The sequence below is a fragment of the Liolophura sinensis genome, chromosome 1 (assembly GCF_032854445.1).
Source record: "Liolophura sinensis isolate JHLJ2023 chromosome 1, CUHK_Ljap_v2, whole genome shotgun sequence".
NCBI classification, from domain to species: Eukaryota; Metazoa; Mollusca; class Polyplacophora; order Chitonida; family Chitonidae; genus Liolophura; species Liolophura sinensis.
Genome location: NC_088295.1, coordinates 81,650,667 through 81,665,663, shown reverse-complemented (window position 1 = coordinate 81,665,663; position 14,997 = coordinate 81,650,667). Strand labels below are relative to the sequence as shown.

The following is a 14,997-nucleotide window of genomic DNA, read 5'->3' as shown; positions in this document are numbered from 1 at the left end:
ATTCCAAACACATGTACTATTAAACTACTTTAATTTTAATTTTAAGAGCATTTATTCACTCTGTTACCGATACTACACTTAACATCTGGCTGACAATATTTATGACGTGAATAACACATCATCAGTGATATACATATAAAGTCGTAGGCCTAGTTGTTTGAAAGCGCATTAGCTAATACTAGAAATTAAGTCACAATATATGTTTAAGATTTTAACCAAATTTATCAGCTAAACGCAGTTGACTAGTCAAAGCAGTCAAAAAGTATAACAGCCAGTAAATTTATATAATTATATTCTGTTTCAGAATTATTTTGGGGCAATGTACAAAATTGAATACTTGACGTTAAGTTAAATCTGGTATTAAGTCTTAAAATGGTTTTGAACAGCTGGGCCAGGTGGTAACTAACAATACCTTTGCTTGTTTCAGACAGAGAAGGCGTATAATCTCGGAGTGTCCATTAACTGCCGCATGACACAGTGCGGACATGCCATCCTCTGAGGAGTTGTCCACACGACTCCCAAACTCCAGTAAGAGCGCCACCATGTCTGCAAAGCCTTCTCGCGCTGCCACACACAGGAGTGGGGCATGATTGAGAACATCAGTCCGCGTGTTAGGGTTACCACCTGACAGCAGTATCAAGCGGCTTACCTGTGGGGCAGGATTATGAGCACACCTTGATTACATTTCATTTGGAACTTTAAATGCCTTCATGACACACACAGTGTGTGTGAATACACCTGTTATGATCAGAGAATACTATAGCTCTTCAGCACTTCTATACATACATGTATATATTATAGCACATATACAATGTACCTACTGGGGATGGCAGGACAGAATTTTCTAGTCCAACTTCATCATATCAAACATTTATTTTGTTCAACACAATGTCATCATTTGTTCATATCTTACCACATTCTGTATCAGTGGTTATCCTAAAAGAAACTGTTGCCAGTTGTCACATAGTTTGATCCACTCAACACAATAAATCAGTGTCCTCACTGAAGTCTAGTATTATTCCCAGGATAAACATCAAAAGAGCAAGCCAGTGGATGATAAATGTATTACAACGCCATCCTTCATCAGGTCAAAGCAAATCAGGGAATCAAGATATCAATCCACACAGGACCGTCCTTTAATGAGTTTCACATTGTCAATTTGTCACAATTTATGAGAAACTGTCACAAAATATTGCAAAGTTTGCCTTGGCCACATCTGGTTACCTAAGCTAATCTGTTAACATGCCTAATAGCTCTGCTGTACAGCCTTTACTTGGGTTATGTATGTATATGTCAACATCAATCTAAGCACTGATAATTAGAAGAGCTCTATTTGCATAAATTTCCCCATTTGCCCCACATCAAAAGGAATAATCCATTATGTACACTTCCTTTCATGAGTCAAATGTACCACACACTGACAAGACTGACAAGATATTTATCAAATTATGCCATGAAAGATTTCTGTAAGAAGAGTTTTTGTTTTATTTTGCTATCATCATTATGAGTAATAGCTTTTCCCCTCGATATCTAACTATGTTGCCTGTACATTGCAGAAATGGGATAGAAATTAACCCACCCATTAAACCCTATCCTGTGGAGCCACTCACCATTACAACATAAATACCACAACCTGCTAGTTCCATTAACTCTGACAGGATCAAATCAATCTGAACAAAGATCAGTTTATCCATCTCAACTGAAAAACTTCTATTTGATGTTGTCAGTAAACAGCTGTGTGTTTGTAAGGCAAGCAGATCAAGGTATCTTATGACTGGTTCGTTATGGCATTGAGGAGATCAGTTTCAGGAGATACCACTGAATCAAAACAAACAGCCCAGCAGGCAGAGTATCACAGGGTAGACACAGTACCATGATACAACATTACCCAGACTACCTTCACCTCACTGGCTACAGCAGTACTCATAACATTACCAATAATAAGGCTTAATCAGGTTTGCCACGTGCAAATCTCTAAAACAATCACTCTAACAAAGGTGAAAATTACACAGCATATCCTTGTTGTCAACATCACCTTAACACCAACTACAAGCAGTAAAACCCTTCCAACTGCAAACTGCAGATCTTAATTTTATCTATCATTACATGGCCAAGAACATTTGCCACTGGCCAATAAGTTGTGATTTCCAATCCAGCACCTGTTTATTCAGCTATGGCTGTAAGTCAAGATTTTTACCAGGTGAGATGTGGTCTGCCATCCATAAACTTTAGTGCCATCTTAAGTATGACATAAAACAGCAATTAAAGAAATATGTAAAAGCTAAATGTACATGTACAAAAAAGGAACTAACCAGGGGTAACTTTCACAAAACTTAAACTTAAGTCACATTTTTCCTAACTTTTTTCGTAAAAGACTTTATCTAGATTACAGTGCCATAAGGTGATGTCTTTTACGAGAAAAGTTACGAAAAACTGATTTACGCAGTTTTGTGAAAGTGACCCCAGTGCATTAGGTGAGATATTAGGTATGGCCTGAGAAAGTATAGGTAAGGCACCATCAACACCTATCTGTGCTAGGCTTTCATTCTGAATGTCAAATGTTTTCACTATGCATTGTTAAACAGATACATGAGCATCACAGACAAATAATGCAACGTGCCATGGAGTAAACAAAACATGTGTCCCTTTACTATCTCACCAGGATGTGTGAAGGGTAGAGATTGCGGTGCATGGCCAGTGACCTGGTGACTATCTTACATGTACCTTAACATTTGAAGAGTAGAGATTGCGAATCATGACCAGAGACTATCTTACCTCAACATATGTAGTAACGAGTGAGTGATTGAGTGAGTGCTTCGAGTTTAACGTCGTACTTAACAATTTTTCGGTCATATGACGACGAAGAAGTCCTTAGGGTGGATGTACGTGTAATGTGCTTCCTTGTTGCAGGACGGATTTCCATCGTTCTTTTATCTAGTGCTGCTTCACTGCCAAGGCTTACCAAAGGAAAACAAGCCTCCCTGCTCAAGCCATTATACTGACATGGATCAACCAGTCGCTGCACTTTCCTCTTAATGCTGAACACCAAGCGAGGAAGCTGTGACCAGGCCCAGGATTGACCCTAGATCTACCATTCCCGAAGCTTGCTACCAGGACCAGTTGAAGAATAAAGATTGCAGTGAGTGACCAGTGACTATATTACCTAACATTTGAAGAGTAGAGACTGCGAAACATGACCAGAGACTATCTTACCTCAACATATGGAGACTGCAGTGAGTGACCAGTGACTATCTTACCTTAACATTTGGAGAGTAGAGATTGCAGTGCTTGGCACCTGACAATCTTACCTTAATGTATGGAGAGTAGAGATTGCAGTGAGTGACCAGTGACTATATCACCTTAATATATCACCTTATCTGAGATCTCATGTATAGAGAGTAGAGACTGCAATAAGTGACCAGTGACAATATCACCTTAGCGTATGCAGAGTGGATACTGCAGTGCATGTCAATCTTACCTTAACATATGGAGAGTAGAGATTGCAGTGAGTGACCAGTGACAATATCACCTTAATGTATAGAAAGTAGAGATTGCAGTGCATGGCACTTGACAATCTTACCTTAACGACAGTGAATGACCAGTGACAATATCACCCTAACGTATGGAGAGTAGAGATTGCAGTGAGTGACCAGTGAAAATATCACCTTAACATATGGAGAGTAGAGATTGCAGTGAGTGACCAGTGACAATATCACCTTAATGTATACAGAGTAGAGATTGCAGTGCATGGCACTTGTCAATCTTACCTTAACATTTGGAGAGTAGAGATTGCAGTGAGTGACCAGTGACGATATCACCTTAATGTATACAGAGTAGAGATTGCAGTGCATGGCACTTGTCAATCTTACCTTAACATTTGGAGAGTAGAGATTGTGGTGCATGGCCAGTGACTATCTTACCTTAATGTTTGGAGAGTAGAGATTGCAGTAAGTGACCAGTGACTATATCACCTTAATGTATAGGGAGTATAGATTGCAGTGCATGGCACTTGACAATCTTACCTTAACGTATGGAGAGTAGAGATTGCAGTGAGTGACCAGTAACAATATCCCCTTAACGTATTGAGAGTAGAGACTGTGGAGTGTGACCAGTGACTATCTTACCTTAACGTTTGGAGAGTAGAGATTGCGGTGCGTGGCCAGCGACTGGCTGAGGTTAAGAGCAGACAGACACATCCAGTAGGCTTGCATGTCCCGAGAGGAGTAGCCCAGCTGTTTACTGACACTCTTGTAGATGTGTGCCTTCAGGATGTGATGGCCCAACTCTATTGTTTTCTCTGGGTTGAGAGGGGCACAGGCCCGCGTCAGACGGAATGCCATTAGCGCATGACCACTTCTGAAACAGACAAACCCCACAAACATTTAACATGGAACAGTTCATGATGTATATGTGCACAATACACCAGCCAATGTCCAAGAGAAATGCAGTTAATTTCATAACGTGAAAAAAACGTAGTTTATAAAACTTTATTTCTTGTATTTGTATTTCATTTGACTAGTGGTTTTTTTTAATAAACATCTACATGTATTCATTAAAATTTTATTGCTTTATCTGAGATCTCATTTTCATACACAGTGACACAAATATGTATGTATCCTTAACAAGCACTAACAATACTGTGTATAATAGTGACATTACGGAGCAGTTGTCATGGATACAGCACTTCAACAGACTGGTGCATTTACCATCACCAGAACCAAACTACTGGTGTGACTTCAGAAGCACAAAACAGTACAGATTATTGAAAATGAAGCCATTTCATTATGCACTCCCTAGTGCAAGCAAATGTACAGTTATTATGCCTGCATGTGCAGGGACAACAACACAGGCAACTCGTTACAGTACTTACATAATAAAAGGGCCGCAGTTCAGTGTATAATGAGACCAATCTGCTTTGTACATGCATATCATTAAAACTTAATGTCCATTAATAACCTCATTAAAGTAAAGCTATTTCACAAATTAATCTGTCCGCAATGTGTAATTAATTCTATTGTAACAACATTATTTAAATCTAACTGCATATTTGTGACCTTAGGGGTTATTTCATAAAGCAGGCACACCTTCATCACACATATTAAAGTGTCTCGAATGATAGCAATGGTATTTATTACAGTGGATAGCTATGTATCAACAACAATACAAGTTTTATGCTGGTTACATGCATACATGCCCAGGTATTACTGACCAGGTTTTACACTTACTCGTAGTCATGGAAGTACCAGTAAAACAGCATCAAAACGAATTATACGTAACAAACTTCATTCAACAAACAACTGAGGAATTCCACTTGTAACCAGTACCTTTCCATAAACGTACATCGATAGGGAATTTCAAGCTTAACTCAATGGATTATTCCAAAAATATAAGAATTTAAATACTTTTTTCTGAGCAGTTCCTGGATAGGTCTACTAAAACAGAATAAAATATTTTTTAAGGAAACAATTTATGCTAATTCTCTAATCTGCTGAACCTATATCAAGATAAGTAGATCCCGTAGAGGTACATGTAGTGACAATGATTGGTACCCTTGACATCCAGTGTTTGAGGATACCGTTTTTCTCTGTCTATGCCACACCGAGCCAACAGTTTGATCTAATGCAAGACTCAGAGGGGTCAGAATGAGCAAATAATCCATTAACTACACAAAACCTGAGGATCACATCTATCTCGTCTTATCTGGATTATTTGTGGTGTTTGGAAGTAAAGCAGACGACTCTTGTAAGGAGTTACCATGGAAATGGAAGCAATGGGTGACATATGACTACATGGACAGGAAAAGTTGGCCAAGAAGGGTGATTGATCAAAGTAAGGGAGCCAAAAATGACACACGAAACATTCTATAGATTCTGGTAAATTCCATTTTGCTCAGTGGCTTTTCAATAATTCTGATTATCTATCAACAGACACCACACTTACGCAAAGACCAGATTCTAAATCACATGATTAGGTTTGGTCATGAGCACTATCTGAATTCTCTATCTGGAAAGAATGATCCAAACTATCCACACCCAATTATACAAGTTCAGCCAATTCCTCCAATGGTTGTATAAACACATTCTGTGCCCATACATGATTTATAGCTTTGACAAATTGATTATTTTTCCTGTAGTAACTACATGTGTGTGGTGAGAAAGCTAGCGGCGGGACGATAAGAGATAAGGAGAAATCAATAGCACTGGGCAGAACAGCCTGGAGATGAAATCTGCCAAATTTTACCCCAGGCTGATTGCATTTGTATCTGTTCCGGGATGGACCTGACAAAACTGACCAGGCCTATCCTCAACACCTCATCCCATTAAAACCCATTCAAACTCTTCTCCCTCTAATGTCTTTTTCTCGGGGAACTATGCCCCAGTTGGAAATTGAAAAAAGCTTCAATTTCCAAAAGGTGAATAAAAACAGTTTCCTTTTTAAAACCCAATGTGGATGCAATTCTTCTCAGCCATTTATTTCCCTCCCAATTCTTGTGCGTATTGATTGGTTTGCTTGTGAACATCCTGATAACTTCTTTCCTTCTGAAGCCAGCCTGTAATTGCCTGCCACATATTCAACTTGACATTAAAAACCCTCCCTTCTCAGAGCACATGCTGCAAAGAAAACAGGAGGGTCTGAATCAGGGAATATGGGTAAAAGCCATTAACTGCTTGTCCCTAATTTAACCACCCTGTCTTTTTCAGCCCAAACACTTGACAGCCCAACACCATGAATGATGGATATGTTCATGGACATCCAACTTACCTCAGATCACAGAGGAACTTTGGATTTTCTGATTCTTCTCGCCGCACAAGCCATTCCCTGAACGCTGGGTGAAAAAACATGAATGTGTTGTCTTTTCTACGTAATAAAAATCCAGATAATATTCCCATTCTCTCTTTGAAATCGTCCCATGTTACATAACGCTGTGTCTTCCCAGAATTCACTGCCTCATAGATTTCCTCCTCCTTAAGCGGGTACAAGGACGCAAGGCAAACTGTCAGGATCGGACAAACTTTCTCAAAGGATCGTACACTTGGGAACTTAAGATTGAAGTGTAAGAGAAAGACTTCAGACACATTGACTGGCACTATTTTGTAGTTTGTACTCTTAAGCACAAGGTGTCCTTTCTCTATCAGATCTAAGGCAAGTTTGCAGTAGAGGAAGCAGCCTTTACTCAAGGCCTGAAGGTGAGAGCAGAATTTCATCTGAGTACTGCTTTCCAGTTTGCCATTCAGAGCAATGTTGCTCTTGATGGTAGCACTCGTGTTGATTCTATGAAGCACATATTCCTGTAGATCTCTCATGATGTAGTCACTTGACACAACTTTATCTAAACTGATCCGATAGAAAGGAAGGGGTTTGACTATGTCCTGTAGAACAGTCCTCACTGTGACAACGACCTTTAGCCAGGCTGGGAACTTGCTGATGTGCCAAGCCAGGAAAGAAGCGATTGTATCACCGTAATCCGGTTTGTGAAACTCTGCCTCATTTAACGAGTCAATTAAAATGATGCAGCTTTCTGAATAGATCTTGCCTGCTTTTTTCAGGCTGATTAGAGGTTCAAGGACTCCTTTGATGAAGGAGTTGGAAGGATTCTGTAAGCACTCTTGTAACTTTAACACATTCTGTATCTGGGGTTCATGTAACAGCAGCTCCTTGTATGCAGCCAGCTGAGGTGACTGAGCCAGGTACGCTGCCAAACTCTGCACAAACTCAGGCACCATGCACGTCAAATTATTGTCTGCCTGGCATATGTGATAACCCACCACCTGCGAGCCCAGGTTTTTTAACGAGTCATAGGTGAGATTTTGCAAACTCATGGTGGAGGCGCTGAGGTAGCCCGATCTGTTCCCACCAGAGCCCCCACTTGACTGGCTGCTCAGTGTTCCACAGGGGCTGGAGTGGCTGCCGTTCATCCTACCACCATAGTCAGTCAAATGTAAATCTGCACAGAAAATAAATATATACAAAGATGCAAATGAAAAGTGATGCAAAATGAAAAATGCCATACTCAAGAATATTTCACTTATATGAAAGGGGATAAGAGAAACCTGGCAGACCCCAGGGGAAACCCCAACCATCTGAAGGTTGCTAGCAGAACTTCCTGGGTGCGACCAGAGAGGTTCAGTATTTGGTATAGACTACATAAAACAATATACATTTAATTTTCTTTTAAAATGCTGCAATTTGCTACCACTTTCATTAAAATTTGTGATAAGATGTGCTTGTACTAGTCTTAACACCTTTCTCATGACAACTGAAACATGGCAGCAAAAGTTATGCCTTCGACCCCCACCCCTCCTGGATTCCTAATAAGATGTGACTAAAGTTGTGACGCAGGTTTTAATTTTAACAGTTTTATATTTATATATTTACCAGTTGGCCTAAATGCTCAAGGGGCTAACTCTTGCCACTACACAATTAACGTGTCCAAGTAACTATCACCTAGATGGTTTGGAAGACAATCAAATTGTTCTGTTCAACTTACTGAAAGCTGTAGGGTATGACTGAGGGCTGCACCCTCATGACTATAAGCAGAAGTAAACTGATCTTACCTCCATTCTGAAGCAGCCCACTTTTTCCTGTGGCAAAGCAGCTCATCTGAATGAGCTGTTCAATAATAGCCGTCTTCCCGAAGCCTACTCCTCCAGCCAGAACTACACCCCGTGGGGATGCCCCACCCTCACTGCTCAACCCCTACACAACAGCAAAAGACAAACAAAAAATGATACAAACATTTCTAATGCTAGAAATACTACACTTACCACTTTTTGAAGCATCTGTAATTAAGAACAGAAAATTACCCAGTCTAAAATACTGAAAAACAATTCCAGCTTGCATCTTTTAGACTTATTCATAATGGATTGTTTATACACACACTGCATGATGAAGAGCAATTCTTCTAGAAACAGGTATTCTTCCTTATAACAAAAGAAGCATTTTTACCTTTTCAATACATACCATTTCAATCTCCTTGAAAACCCACTCTCGACCAATAAAAAGGGGTCTGTCTTCAGTGTGTGGTACCTCAAAAGTCATGGGCTGGATTTGAAGCTGAGGAGGTCTGATCACCGGAAACTTCACTGGTAACATAAAATGAAAAACGTGTTATACAAATTCCAGAGTGGAACTTGAATGTGGACAACATCCATTAAATGAAACTTTTTTTTTCACTCTTTACACTCTCTTTAATACAAGGGATTTCTTGGTGAATCTGCTATCTGCTTTCACATCCCTAAGATTACTGTAGGAAAATTTCAAAATATGTTTGTTATCTCATTTTCCCACACGAAGTTAATAAAACCCATCACAGCAGATGAAAACATCCATTCACATATGGGTATGGTAGGAGATATTAAATTCTGGGTTCAGCTTTCCATACTTTATTGTAAAGCCTTTTTGAACTGCTAACTATGCTTCATATAGTGTACCTGTATACGATTAAGATATTCTCCCTTCTTTTTTGATGTATCGATACCAGTAGCTTATTTGATAAAGTCTCAAAGGGCAGGGCCTGCTTGATAAATCTATGCTAGACTGAAAACCATACAAGTGAATTGATTTCTATTTGAAATTCATTTCTATGTGATGCATTCAGATATCATTTGTAGTGACAACAATATTGATGGGTCCATTTCCCCAGTTAATGGTATGAATTAAGAAGACTAGATAATATGTACTATCATATTTCAACTAGATTTGCCTTTACACAAGTGAATTAATAATGTTTTGGCATTCCTTCATTCACTCTGAAACTTGACCCAGTTCTAGTGACAGTGCAGAAGTACAGGCTAGGTCAGGTTATTGTGAGGCTGAGAGAACAGGTTTGACTGATTATTAAACAGCATTGCAAAAATGATGAAGAGTTGAGTTGTAGGAGAGCAATTGACATATAACCACAGGAATAAAAAGGCATTCCTACTGTATATGTAAAAGCCTTGTCAAACTTGGAACTTACCTGACCCTCCGATATCAGGAGAATACAAGTTTATGGAAGAAACAGAACTGGGAACATACATGTCTATGGATGTGCAATATGACACTGTGACTTCCCCCTCGTTCTGCCTAATTTCCTTACAGATTAGCTAATACATAAAAGGCGGAGCAATACAGGCCTATCACATTTCCTTAGCCTTAGACTGATCTATATCAAAATAAACACTGATGACGAAAGACAGTAAAACTAATACCAAAAGAAACCACATAATTGCCACCATTAACAAAACATATCTACAATTTGTTTCAAACACAACCATCTTCAAATCTTTCTGGAAATCACTTCCATCGCAAAGACAAGATTTCAATTATGTATTGCTAGAACTAAACACGCATACATTGTACACTGTTTACTAAAGGTAACATACACCTACATAATAATTAAAACTGAAAGATAGACGGCATTCAAGACACAAGTCATTTCTGTGTGACAATACTGATTAATCACAATAAGACAGTGTCATGCAAGGCCACTGGAATATTCATGACCAAACATCTGGCCAAAGAAGGAGATGGCACATCGTAGGGAATTAATATTACCAATAAGATAACTGGTAACAACAACAACAAAGAAAGAATTCAACCACTACATGTACATACACAATGTGGCATTTTATCATACCAAGTACAAAGTCATGATCATAATTCAATTTGTTTATATAATACATGAAAGTAGGACAAAGAAGAGAACCATGAAACCGAATTTTCAAACCAAAAGACACTATACTGAGACTGGACCAAACACTGGCTGCAGGTCATGATGCACAAGGAAACAAGGTCAGTGTTGATGTTGAATCAAGCTAACATGACTAATATATACCTGGTAGTGTTGAGGAGGCCGACTTAAGAAACCTCATTCGAGCTGAAACTTAAAAAACACTCACAGGGTAAAATCTTAATTCTTTCAGAGTTCTGATGTACCAATTGCTGAGGTTTTGTTAGTCGATACAATGGCTACACAAGGTGTAACTATGCTCTTCAGCTAATTAAATCTTGTGACCTTTCGCAAGATGTTTGGACTCTACCTAGTCTTAAATCACAAACTGTAACAAGGTAAATAAAAAATTAGTACACACTACTACATAACTAGTTTGCCTTTTTGGGAATATATTTAAAAAAAAAACCCACTTCATCAAGCTCCAAGTAAACTAAATGAGGCATGATAACTGTGACCTGATATTCCGCATCAGTAAAGCTGCCACCACTAATTGTGGGAAAACTTAATCTTTCTACCCTTTTTACTGGTTAACCTTAATTAGAGACAAGAATTATGCACTTCACAAATCATAAACTATTGCACTATTTTCCAGAGTTGGCTTAACATGAAATACAGTGTGCTTGCTATGTTAATTTTGGAAAACTATGAGCAATGGTTTGTAAATGTAATGTGTGTTAATGCTGGACAGGAATTAACCAAGCTTTGGCCTAAAGCAAGAAAACCTGTATCCTGTACATGCAGGCCGAACAAAACAAAAATATAAACCTACTGCCCAATGCCTACTGGCTATGGACATGTATGGAGTAAGATCTGAATGATATACATGTAACTGTCCTATGTCTACTGGCTATGGACATATATGGAGTAAGATCTGAATGATATACATGTAACTGCCCAATGCCTACTGGCTATGGACATATATGGAGTAAGATCTGAATGATATACATGTAAATGTCCTATGCCTACTGACTATGGACATATATGGAGTAAGATCTGAATGATATACATGTAACTGTCCTATGTCTACTGGCTATGGACATATATGGAGTAAGATCTGAATGATATACATGTAAATGTCCTATGCCTACTGGCTATGGACATATATGGAGTAAGATCTGAATGATATACATGTAAATGTCCTATGCCTACTGACTATGGACATATATGGAGTAAGATCTGAATGATATACTTGTAACTGTCCTATGTCTACTGACTATGGACATATATGGAGTAAGATCTGAATGATATACATGTAACTGTCCTATGTCTACTGGCTATGGACATATATGGAGTAAGATCTGAATGATATACATGTAAATGTCCTATGCCTACTGACTATGGACATATATGGAGTAAGATCTGAATGATATACATGTAACTGTCCTATGTCTACTGGCTATGGACATATATGGAGTAAGATCTGAATGATATACATGTAAATGTCCTATGCCTACTGGCTATGGACATATATGGAGTAAGATCTGAATGGTATACATGTAACTGTCCTATGTCTACTGGCTATGGACATATATGGAGTAAGATCTGAATGGTATACATGTAACTGTCCTTTGTCTACTGGCTACGGACATATATGGAGTAAGATCTGAATGATATACATGTAACTGTCCTATGTCTACTGGCTATGGACATATATGGAGTAAGATCTGAATGATATACATGTAACTGTCCTATGTCTACTGGCTATGGACATATATGGAGTAAGATCTGAATGATATACATGTAACTGTCCTATGTCTACTGGCTATGGACATATATGGAGTAAGATCTGAATGATATACATGTAACTGTCCTATGTCTACTGGCTACGGACATATATGGAGTAAGATCTGAATGATATACATGTAACTGTCCTATGTCTACTGGCTATGGACATATATGGAGTAAGATCTGAATGATATACATGTAACTGTCCTTTGTCTACTGGTTATGGACATATATGGAGTAAGATCTGAATGATATACATGTAACTGTCCTATGTCTACTGGCTATGGACATATATGGAGTAAGATCTGAATGATATACATGTAACTGTCCTATGTCTACTGGCTATGGACATATATGGAGTAAGATCTGAATGATATACATGTAACTGTCCTATGTCTACTGACTATGGACATATATGGAGTAAGATCTGTCTACTGACTATGGACATATATGGAGTAAGATCTGAATGATATACATGTAACTGTCCTATGTCTACTGGCTATGGACATATATGGAGTAAGATCTGAATGATATATGTAACTGTTCTGTGTCTACTGGCTATGGACATATATGGAGTAAGATCTGAATGATATACATGTAAATGTCCTATGCCTACTGACTATGGACATATATGGAGTAAGATCTGAATGATATACATGTAACTGTCCTTTGTCTACTGGCTATGGACATATATGGAGTAAGATCTGAATGATATATGTAACTGTTCTGTGTCTACTGGCTATGGACATATATGGAGTAAGATCTGAATGATATACATGTAAATGTCCTATGCCTACTGACTATGGACATATATGGAGTAAGATCTGAATGATATACATGTAACTGTCCTATGTCTACTGGCTATGGACATATATGGAGTAAGATCTGAATGATATACATGTAACTATCCTATGTCTACTGGCTATGGACATGTATGGAGTAAGATCTGAATGATATACATGTAACTGTCCTATGTCTACTGGCTATGGACATATATGGAGTAAGATCTGAATGATATACTTGTAACTGTCCTATGTCTACTGGCTATGGACATATATGGAGTAAGATCTGAATGATATACATGTAAATGTCCTATGCCTACTGACTATGGACATATATGGAGTAAGATCTGAATGATATACATGTAACTGTCCTTTGTCTACTGGCTATGGACATATATGGAGTAAGATCTGAATGATATACATGTAATTGTCCTGTGTCTACTGGCTATGGACATATATGGAGTAAGATCTGAATGATATACATGTAAATGTCCTATGCCTACTGACTATGGACATATATGGAGTAAGATCTGAATGATATACATGTAACTGTCCTATGTCTACTGGCTATGGACATATATGGAGTAAGATCTGAATGATATATGTAACTGTTCTGTGTCTACTGGCTATGGACATATATGGAGTAAGATCTGAATGATATACATGTAACTGTCCTATGTCTACTGACTATGGACATATATGGAGTAAGATCTGAATGATATACATGTAACTGTCCTATGTCTACTGGCTATGGACATATATGGAGTAAGATCTGAATGATATACATGTAACTATCCTATGTCTACTGGCTATGGACATGTATGCAGTAAGATCTGAATGATATACATGTAACTGTCCTAGGTCTACTGGCTATGGACATATATGGAGTAAGATCTGAATGATATACTTGTAACTGTCCTATGTCTACTGACTATGGACATATATGGAGTAAGATCTGAATGATATACATGTAACTGTCCTTTGTCTACTGACTATGGACATATATGGAGTAAGATCTGAATGATATACTTGTAACTGTCCTATGTCTACTGACTATGGACATATATGGAGTAAGATCTGAATGATATACATGTAACTGTCCTTTGTCTACTGACTATGGACATATATGGAGTAAGATCTGAATGATATACATGTAACTGTCCTTTGTCTACTGGCTATGGACATATATGGAGTAAGATCTGAATGATATACATGTAACTGTCCTATGTCTACTGGCTATGGACATATATGGAGTAAGATCTGAATGATATACATGTAACTGTCCTATGTCTACTGGCTATGGACATATATGGAGTAAGATCTGAATGATATACATGTAACTGTCCTATGTCTACTGGCTATGGACATATATGGAGTAAGATCTGAATGATATACATGTAACTGTCCTATGTCTACTGGCTATGGACATATATGGAGTAAGATCTGAATGATATACATGTAACTGTCCTATGTTTACTGGCTATGGACATATATGGAGTAAGATCTGAATGATATACTTGTAACTGTCCTATGTCTACTGGCTATGGACATATATGGAGTAAGATCTGAATGATATACTTGTAACTGTCCTATGTCTACTGGCTATGGACATATATGGAGTAAGATCTGAATGATATACATGTAACTGTCCTATGCCTACTGGCTATGGACATGTATGGAGTAAGATCTGAATGATATACTTGTAACTGTCCTATGTCTACTGGCTATGGACATGTATGGAGTAAGATCTGAATGATATACATGTAACTGTCCTAT

The 14,997-nt window shown here is 38.2% G+C and overlaps 1 protein-coding gene across 7 annotated transcripts in view; it reads right to left on the bottom strand.

Moving 5' to 3' along the window:
* Positions 1–14,997, bottom strand: part of LOC135461773 (protein TANC2-like) — a 92,549-nt gene that overhangs the window by 6,637 nt on the left and 70,915 nt on the right. For 5 of the 7 annotated variants that reach the window (XM_064739002.1, XM_064739003.1, XM_064738997.1 and 2 more), the window contains 6 exons: positions 10,817–10,864; positions 8,962–9,083; positions 8,556–8,697; positions 6,763–7,945; positions 4,125–4,356; positions 413–649 (listed from right to left, as the gene is read on the bottom strand). In XM_064739002.1, coding sequence (XP_064595072.1) covers positions 413–649; positions 4,125–4,356; positions 6,763–7,945; positions 8,556–8,697; positions 8,962–9,083; positions 10,817–10,864 — 1,964 coding nt within the window. The remainder of the gene's footprint in view (positions 1–412; positions 650–4,124; positions 4,357–6,762; positions 7,946–8,555; positions 8,698–8,961; positions 9,084–10,816; positions 10,865–14,997) is intronic. The other 2 variants (XM_064739000.1, XM_064739001.1) reach the window with 1 other exon arrangement.